The sequence below is a fragment of the Caretta caretta genome, chromosome 1 (genome assembly GCF_965140235.1).
Source record: "Caretta caretta isolate rCarCar2 chromosome 1, rCarCar1.hap1, whole genome shotgun sequence".
NCBI classification, from domain to species: Eukaryota; Metazoa; Chordata; order Testudines; family Cheloniidae; genus Caretta; species Caretta caretta.
Window position 1 is genome coordinate 350,618,923 of NC_134206.1, and position 9,358 is coordinate 350,628,280.

The 9,358-nt window shown below is 62.9% G+C and overlaps 1 protein-coding gene across 9 annotated transcripts in view; it reads left to right on the top strand.

Moving 5' to 3' along the window:
• IRF5 (interferon regulatory factor 5) overlaps positions 1-7,982 on the top strand; it is a 41,962-nt gene extending 33,980 nt beyond the window's left edge. For all 9 annotated transcript variants that reach the window (XM_048836803.2, XM_075124596.1, XM_075124597.1 and 6 more), the window contains 6 exons: positions 2,671-2,723; positions 3,869-3,899; positions 4,986-5,297; positions 5,553-5,942; positions 6,200-6,318; positions 7,148-7,982. In XM_048836803.2, coding sequence (XP_048692760.2) covers positions 2,671-2,723; positions 3,869-3,899; positions 4,986-5,297; positions 5,553-5,942; positions 6,200-6,318; positions 7,148-7,384 — 1,142 coding nt within the window. In that variant the 3' untranslated portion in view covers positions 7,385-7,982. The remainder of the gene's footprint in view (positions 1-2,670; positions 2,724-3,868; positions 3,900-4,985; positions 5,298-5,552; positions 5,943-6,199; positions 6,319-7,147) is intronic.
• Positions 7,983-9,358: the final 1,376 nt, after the last annotated feature.

Sequence of the window (9,358 nt, forward strand, 5' to 3'; positions counted from 1 at the left end):
GTAAGCTGTCGTGGGATAGGAGGGAAGGTTCTCTCATGGATTGGTAACTGGTTAAAAGATAGGAAACGAAGGGTAGGAATAAATGGTCAGTTTTCAGAATGGAGAGAGGTAAATAGTGGTGTCCCTCAGGGGTCTGTTCTGTGGCCAGTACTGTTCAACATATTCATAAATGATCTGGAAAAGGGTAAACAGTGAGGTGGAAGAATTTGAAGGTGATACAAAACTACTCAAGATAGTTAAGTCCCAGGCAGACTGTGAAGAACTGCAAAAGGATCTCTCAAAACTGGTGACTGGGCAACAAAATGGCAGATGAAATTTAATGTTGATAAATGCAAAGTAATGCACATTGGAAAACATAATCCCAACTATACCTATAAAATGATGGGGTCTAAATTAGCTGTTACCACTCAAGAAAGATCTTGGAGTCACTGTGGCTAGTTCTCTGAAAACATCCACTCAATGTGCAGCGGCTGTCAAAAAAGCGAACATAATGTTGGGAATAATTAAGAAAAGGATAGATAATAAGACTGAAAATATCATATTGCCTCTATATAAATCCATGGTTCGCCCACATCTTGAATACTGCGTGCAGATGTGGTCGCCCCATCTCAAAAAAGGTATATTGGAATTGGAAAAGGTTCAGAAAAGGGCAACAAAAATGATTAGGGGAATGGAACAGCTTCCGTATGAGGAGGGATTAATAAGACTGGGACTTTTCAGCTTGGAACAGGGACAACTAAGGGGAGATACGATAGAGGTCTATAAAATTATGACTGGTGTGGAGAAAGTAAATAAGGAAGTGTTATTTACTCTGTCTCCGGGGTTGTGAGTTCAATCCTTGAGGGGACTGTTCAGTTGATCTGGGGCAAAAAATGGTGATTGGTCCTGCTTTGAGCAGGGGGTTGGACTAGATGATCTCCTGAGATCCCTTCCAACCCTGATATTCTGTGATTTCATAACACACACGTACTGGGGGGGGTCACCAAATGAAATTAATAGTCAGCAGGTTTAAAACAACAAAAGAAAGTATTTTTTCACACAAGGCACAGTCAATCTGTGGACCTCCTTGCCAGAGGATATTATGAAGGCCAAGACCATAACAGGGTTCAAAAAAGAACTAGATAAGTTCATGGAAGATGGATCCATGAATAGCTAGTAGCCAGGATGGGCAGGGATGCTGTCCCTAGCCTCTGTTTGCCAGAAGCTGGGAATGGGCGACAGGGGATGGATCTCTTGATGATTCTCTGTTCTGTTCATTCTCTCTGGGGTACCTGCCATTGGCCACTGTCGGTAGACAGGATACTGGGCTAGATGGACCTTTAGTCTGACCCAGTATGGCCGTTCTTATGGTAAGGGGGGACTGGGTTGGGGGAGGAGGGGAACTGGGGGCAAGCAGGGTACCTGGAAAGGAGGCTGCTGGGAAAAATGAGGGTTGGGGTCCTCTTTTCTGAGGGGGGGGCAGGGAGGATAACACCCTCCCTGCCCCCCCGCCGCCTGGGCTTCTCTGGCCTATTTCCCATCTTCGGCGGCCCCACCTCAGAGCTGCAGAGGCTAGGCAGGGGCTGCCTGGTGAGCCCCTCAGTGCTTGGGGGGGCTGCCTGTGCCTCCACCCAACAAAAACCCCACAAACAGGCCCCACAACACCTCCAGCCCCCTCCAAAAACCAGGCCCCGGGACCCACTGCCCCTGCAACCCAGCTACCAGGCCCCGTGACCCCCCTTCCCTCGCCTCACTCGGCTACCAGACCCCATGACACCCCATCCAGCAAACTCACCCTGCAAACAGGCCTCGTGACCCATCCCTGACAACCCAGCTAACAGGCCCCATGACTCCCCACCAAACCCCAGCTAACAGCCCATGTGACCCCCCCCCGCAAGCCCTCAGCCCCCTGCACCCCAACCCCATGCCTCAACCTGCAGCCCCCTCCCACACTCTGAGTCCATCGGCCCCACCCTGGAGCCCCCTCCTGCACCCCAAACCCCTCATCCCCAGCCCCACCCCAGAGCCTGCACTCCCAGCTGGAGCCCTCACCCCCTCCTGCTCCCCAACTCCATGCCCCAGCCCTGAGCCTCTTCCCGCACCCTGACCCCCTCATTTCTGGCCCCACCCTGGAGACTGCACCCCCAGTTAGAGCCTGCACCCCCTCCCACACCCCAACCCCCTGGCTCAGCCCAGTGAAAGTGAGTGAGGGTGGGGGAGAACAAGCCACTGAGGGAGGGGGAATGTAATGAGTGGGGGGTGGGGTCTCGGGGAAGGGGCGGAGCTAGGGTGTTGGGTTTTGTGTGACTAGAAAGTTGGCAACTCTACCCCCACACGCTCGCAGCACCCAGCTAACAGCTCCCATGACTGCCCATCCAGCAAACCCGCCCTGAAAACAGACCCTCTGACCCACCTCCCGCAACGCAGCTAACAGGCCCCTGGACACCCCCAGGCCCTCCAAAAAACAGGACCCAGGACCCACGCCCCGCAACCCAGCTAAGAGGTTCCGTGACGCACCCCAGACACCCTCACTCGGCCCAGAAAACAGGCCCCATGATTCCGCCCAGCTAGCAGGCCCTGTGACTCCAGCCTCACCCCCAACTAACAGGCCCCATGACACACCCCCTGCTGCCAACGGGCCCCATGGCTCCCACGTGTGGCTTGCTAACCGCCCCCGTGTCTCCATTGTAGACTCGCTGGCCGGGGAGGATCACACCTGCTGCCTGGGAGAGGAGGATGAGGAGGTGAGTGAGTGAGGGGGTTGGTGGAGCTGGCCAGCGCGTGAGTGTGGGTGCAATAGGGCCAGAAGGCTACTAGCCATTACACACTTCGCAGGCTGCCAGAGCTTGCCATTGAGTGTCCCCTGAAAACCTGGGACAGAGTGCTGCGCTTGCCCCACCTGCTGAACAGCGCTGCATCTGCTAGCCCACGGGCTGGCTGCCGAGGCCCTGGGGTGGGGGAATCCCTTCGGCTGCATGGGCATGCCCTAGTGTTGCCAGGCATCCGGTTTCCAACTGGAACCTTCAGTCGAAAAGGGACCCTGGTAGCTCCGGTCAGCACTGCTGACCGGGCTGCTAAAAGTCCGGCTGGCGGTGCTCCGGGGCTAAGGCAGGCTCCCTGCCAGCCGTGGCTCCATGTGGCTCCCGGAAGCGGCTGCTATGTCCAGCTCCTAGGCACGGGGTGGCCAGGGAGGCTCCATGCGCTGCTCCCACCCTGAGGGCCGGCTTTGCAGCTCCCATGGGCCAGGAGCCACAGCCAATGGGAGCTGTGGGGGCGGTGCCTGCAGGGGTGGGCAGCGCGCAGACCCACCTGTCCACACTTTTGCCAAGGAGCCGGACATGCCGGCCGCTTCCGGGAGCTGCCTGAGGTCAGCGCCCCCTGGCTGGAGTCCATACCCCACACCCCCTCCTGCACCTTAACCCCCTGCCCCTGCCCTGAGCCCTCTCCTGGAGCCTGCACCCCCTCCTACACCCCAATCCCCTGCCCCAGCCCTGAACCCCCTCCCTCACCCAAACTCCCTCCAAGAGCCTGCACCCCCTCCTGCCCCCGCTCTGAGCCCCCTCCCGGATCCCGCATCCCCTCCTGCACCCCAACACCCTACCCCAGGCCTGAGCCCCCTTCTGCACCCCAAGCCCCTCATCCCTGGCCCCACCCCAGAGCCCGCACCCCCAGCGGGAACCCTCACCCCAACCCCCTTTCTCAGCCCTGTGAAAGTGAGTGAGGGTGGGGGAGAGCAAGCGACGGGGGGGTGGGAGGGATGGAGTGAGCGGGGGCGGGGCAGGGGCGTTAGGTTTTGTGTGATTTGAAAGTTGCCACCCCTCCCCTGGGTCTGTCACAGGCCCCTGGGTGCCCTCCCCCAGTAACCGAGCGCCTCCTGTCTCTCTCACAGCTGCAGAAAATGACGACGCTGACGATAGTGGGTGAGTGCTGGGGGGCCGGCCGGGGTGCCTGGCAACTTGGGGACGGGGCTAGCAGGACTTGCAGGGCTGGTCTGCTCCCTCCATCTACTTAGCCCCGGGGACAAAGCCACTCTGCTCCCCGGTTAAACCCCTCCCTCCCTCGGGTGCCCTGCAAGCTCGGGCAGTGCCCAGGCCCTGCGGCAGGCGATGGGGCTGGTGCCAGGTGCCGGCGTGGCCTGAGGCCGGGGATGGTGATGGAGCAGGGCGACCTCATCCAGCTCGTGGGCCGGGGCGCCAGCCAGGGCGTCTCTCGGCCTTGCCCCGGCCCATTGGCGGGGTCACTGCGGCCCAGTTGCCCGGGGCCAGCACCCCTTGGTGCAGAGTCTCGTCACCCCTGAGCACCCCCCTGCATTCCATAGGGCTCTGAGGCCCTCCCTCTCCCTATGCCGTCCTCATGCCTGAGTCTGCCCCCTCCGCCCCTGCTCCACCCGGACCCCCGCCTCCACAGGGAAAGGAGAAGGGGCTGTGACTTGGTGTGGGGTCCTGCCGGCTCAACCCCATGGGCTCCCCCTGCTCTGTGCCCAGAGCCACCTGCAGCTGATCAGGGAACGTGGGGCAGAGGAGAGTGATGCACTCAGCAGCCTCCAATGCCCCCCGCCCCGACTCCAACGGGAGCCTGAAAGCTGTGGGGAGAAACACAGGGTGGTCCCTCTCTTCCCCAGTCGCGGGCTGGGTCTGTCCCCCAAGCAGACAGTCCCAGCTACCAAAGTGCCCTGGGGGCTTGGCTGGCACAGCAAGATCCCACTCCAGGTTGGGGGCTGCCCCTCTTTTACCCTCGATCCACCCTCCCGTGTGGGGCACTAAAGGACCAGCTCCCATCCGGAAGGGTCAGTTGTTTTCCTCCTTTGCTCTCCGTTAGGGTGAGGGCCCTTGCACCAGGGTTGCTGGAGAGCAGGAGCCGTGTGCCGAGGGGGTCCCGGCCCGCTGGCCCGCCCCCAGGGCCTGGGTGTTGGGTGTCGTGGGCTGGAGCCGGCATGGCTGGCGATGCCAGCGGCTGGCTTGGGCTGACGAGGGGATCCTGAGCCAGGGTGTTTTGCTGTCTTGCAGATGGCAGCCAGGGCGTGGAGCCGCTCCCCTCCTACGTGTGGCCGAAGCAGGAAGTCCAGTATCCCAGCGCCTGCGGGAACGGGTCCTTCCCCCCGCTGGGCACCCAGGAACTCCTCCACCCGGACGTGTCGGCACCTCCGCCTCCCACCGTCGGTGCCTTCACCGCCAGGGAGCTGCCGGCCCAGAACCCTACCGGGAGCATGCCGCTGGGGGGGCCGGGCAGCCTGCAGAACCTGCCCCCCGCGGACGTGTCTCTGCAGCCCATGGAACAGTTCATCCCCGACCTGCTCATCAGCCCGCACATGCTGCCATGTAAGATCCCCCTGCCCACCCGCTCTGCCTGGGGCTGCCCTCCCCATCGGTGCTTCCTTGCCCTGTCCCTTCTAGTCTGGGGCGCGAGCTCCCTGGGGCGCGGGCTGCATGCCGTTCCCTCCGGACAGCACCTAGCGCCGTGACCAGGCCGGGGGAGAGGCTGAGGGCAGGTAGCGGTGTGACGGTAGCACAGGGTTATCAGGGCCCCCCCGATTGCCCCGGCTAATGGGCTTGTCTCGCTCTTCCCGCGGCCAGTGACCGACCTGGAGATCAAGTTCCACTACCGCGGCCGGCAGGCCAGCTCCCTGACCGTCAGCAACCCCCACGGGTGCCGGCTGTTCCACAGCAGCCTGGAGCCCACGCACGAGCAGGTGGCGCTGTTCGGGCCCGTGACGCTGGAGCAGGTGCGCTTCCCCAGCACCGAGCACATCCCCCACGAGAAGCAGCGCTTCTACACCCACCAGCTGCTGGACGCCATGGACCGGGGCCTGATCCTGGAGCTGCAGGGACAGGACATCTACGCCGTCCGGCTGTGTCAGTGTAAGGTCTTCTGGACGGGGCCCTGCGCCGGCGAGCGGGCCGGCCCCAACCCCATCGAGCGCGAGAGGAAGATCAAACTCTTCAGCCTGGAGAGCTTCCTCAACGGTGAGCCAGAGGGGCTGGGGACCAGCCCTGCCCTCCGCATCCTGGCGCCCCGGCCCTGGCCTCCCCACGTGGCTTCTCTGCCCCCAGCTTTTCTGGCTTCCATTCCCCTAGGGCCCCTCTCCTCTGGCCCTGGCCCCTCCCACACGGCGGGAGGGCGGGGCGGGGGGGGGGATTGCTAGATGCTGGGCGGCGGCGGGGATTGGAAATGCCACGGGGTCCCCGCCCCTCATGCTGTGTCTCCCTGTGGGGCTCCCTAGGGCTCATCCTGTTCCAGAAGGGGCAGACCAGCACGCCGCCCCCCTTCGAAATCTTCCTCTGCTTCGGAGAGGAGTGGCCGGACCAGAAGCCGAAGGAGAAGAAACTTATCACTGTCCAGGTAAGGGGTCCCCCACCCGCTCTCGCTCCTGGGAGCAGGGCCTAGGGCCCAGCTGCGGTCCTGTCTGCTGGTTTGGCTCTGTTAAGGACCCTCCGCCCTCTCTGCCCTTGCTCCTTCCCAGTCTGCAGCAGGACACGCCAGCCATGGAACTGTGGCCCTTCCAAGCTGGGGTGCCTGATGGCCCAGCGCCCCGGGCCCCTGGACTGCACTGAACTCCATGCACACAGGCCAAGGCTAGAACGAGGACGCGCCCGCAGACCCACATGGGCCCCCAGCAACAGCCCAGAGAAGGCCGAGTGGTTGGGACTGGGGGACGCCTGCAGCTTGCGAAGGGGGAGTTGAGGGCCAGGCGTGTGCGCGATACCCTTCCCGAGCAGGGGGTCACCAGAGCATCTCGGGCTGGGAGTGGTGTGACCGATCAGTACTTGGACGGGACACTCGGTCACCAATTCCTCGCTGCTCCCTCATTCAGCAGGCCCCCTGGTCATGCCGACCGCTCCGCCCCTCCCCTCCCTGGGCCAAGCTCGGAGATTTTCACACTGCCCCATGTAGCTTACGCTCTAAGCTCTAATCGCAGCCCTGGCCTGCTGGGAGGGGTGGAGACGCAGCAGCAAGAGGAGGCTGTTACCCGGCAGGGTTTAGCGGAGAGAAGGGAACGTGCTCGGAGCAGGGCTGTAGCAGGGACTCCCGAGTGTGGGCTGGGTAACTCAGCCCCGGATCCTTCCAGGAAGTGGGGGCAGACAAGGGGTTGAGGCTGGGAAGGGGCAGGGGTGAGCAGGCCGCAGAGGGGAGCGGGCTAGCAACGGCCTGCTGTTTGTCTGCCACCCAGGTCGTGCCAGTGGCCGCCCGCATCCTGCTGGAGATGTTCTCTGGGGAGCTCTCCTGGTCGGCGGACAGCATCCGCCTGCAGATCTCCCATCCGGACCTGAAAGACAAGATGGTGGAGCAGTTCAAGGAGCTGCATCAGCTCTGGCAAAACCAGCAGAGCCTGCAGGCCCCCCCGGCCTCGACCCTGGAGCCAGGCCCGGGCCCTTGGGCAATGCAGGCCAGCAGCATGCAGCAGTGAGGACGTGGGCACGTCGCAGACACTCACCCGCTTCCCCTCCCTCCTGAGGGGCGCCCGTGTGAGCCTGGCCGTGCACGCCAGCCCCGAGGAGGGGGAGACGAGGCAAACTGATCTCCACTGCTTCAGCTACAGGGCGATGCTCCGCCGGATCCGTCAGCGCAGGCTGCCCCCCAACCTCCCAGCTACAAGCTGTGGCCCCCAAAGGGGCCGGGGGGAGGGGGCTCTTCCTGCATGGGATGGGTGGAGGCCGGCCCACACCATCGCCTGCTGGGAATACGCTAGGCTGCGGGCCAGGACCCACCTTGCCAGAGCACTGCAGGGCCAGGCAATGCCTGCCATGGAGGAAAGAGACTGAGTTAGACCCACAGCCCTGGGCATTTATGGGAACTGCCTGGGGGGTGGGCAGCAGGTGCTGGGGCCTGCTGAAAGGACAGGCCCGGCCGTTGGGCCTGATCCAGCCCGCGGGCGCGGCTGAGCCAGAGGCGATGCTGCATTCACAGTGTCCGGGAGCTGGCGTCACGGCCCCGGGAGCTGGCCTGGCACAGAGATGCGGCAAGGGAAGTGCTCAGCTGTTAATAAAAGCAACCACTTGCCTGCGTGCGCGCGTGTGTGAGGCTTCTTCTGATGGGGGCCGGGGGAGAGGACAGGAAGGGAGCCGGCCCGATGAGCGTTCAGCGTAGGGAAAAGCACACGCTGAGCCCCCCCAGCCCAGAGCTCCTGCACTCACCGAAACGCGCCCCCCCTCAGGGGGAGAGGAGCTAGAGCGTAGCAAGCCCAGGCCTAAGGGCCCGCCGGGGGCTTGGCCGGCCGGGACCACGGGCAGCCTTTGACCCGCGGATTCTCTGCCCGCCTCAGCACCCAGGGCGCGCGTGCAGGCCCAGCCGACTGCCTGCAGCCGTGTGCACGTCGGAAACTGACCAAACCGCCCCGGTTCGGGCTCCAGCACGGTGGCTGGGGGCGGGGCCCTGCTGCTCCCCAGCCTAGCCAGGCCACCAGGGAGCCGAAGCCGGGTTAGTTGCAGCCAGGAGTCTGAAGCGTTAATGACTTGGCAGCTGCGCCCCCTCGTTCCCATTTGTAACTGCTGGGCCGTAACCTCCTCAGCAGCGGGGCGCTTCCCCCCGAGTTCGTCACGGCTGCGGCACCGGCTGCCTGACTGAACAAGTGGGGCTGAAAAAGCCCCAGCAGGCACAGCGGTGTCTACGTTCCCTTCCCTGCGGCTTTGGCCTGGTCAGTTTTAGAGGCCAGGCAACAGCCCTTCCTTTGAGACAGGCCCCTGCTTGGACGCTGGGCTCGGCAGGGTTTCCGCAGACCCCGACTGCTCTGGCTGCGGCCGAGCGCCTGTGGAGACGTTTTAAGCCGTTTGCCTCAGGGTAGAGCATCATGCAAAGCACGTGTCCCTACGTACCAAACCCCCAGCGGAGCAGGACACGGGCCGACCAGCCAGCCCATGCCTGTGTTGGCAGCTAGACAGCAGGGTGCCTGGTACACAAACCTGGGGTCGGACAGTCCTGGTGTCCCCGAGTGATGCTCTGGGCCTGCTCCCTATGAAGCCAGGCAGGACTCTGGGGGAGCAGCCTGTCTGCAGGACACACAGCTCACCCGGCTTCCACCTTCCTGGGTCTGACCTTGGAGCATTCAGCATCCTCTGCCCTCCCTGCGCTTCCCCCAGCGAGTCTGCCCAGGTGGGGTTCTGGGGGGGGGGCAGAGGGTCCTGCCCCCCAACTCCACAGTCAGACGGGACTCTCAGCCAGCCAGTAAAACAGAAGCTTTATTTGACGACAGGAACGTGGTCTAACAGAGCTTGTAGGTGCAGAGAACAGGGCCCCCTCAGCTGGGTCCATTTTGGGGGGCAGTGAGCCAGACAACCACGTCTGCACTTCACTCCTCCTCCCCCTCCAGCCCCTCCTCCTCTGGGCTTTGTCCCTTTCCCGGGCCAGGAGGGCACCAGATTCCTTTGTTCTCCCAGCCTTTAGC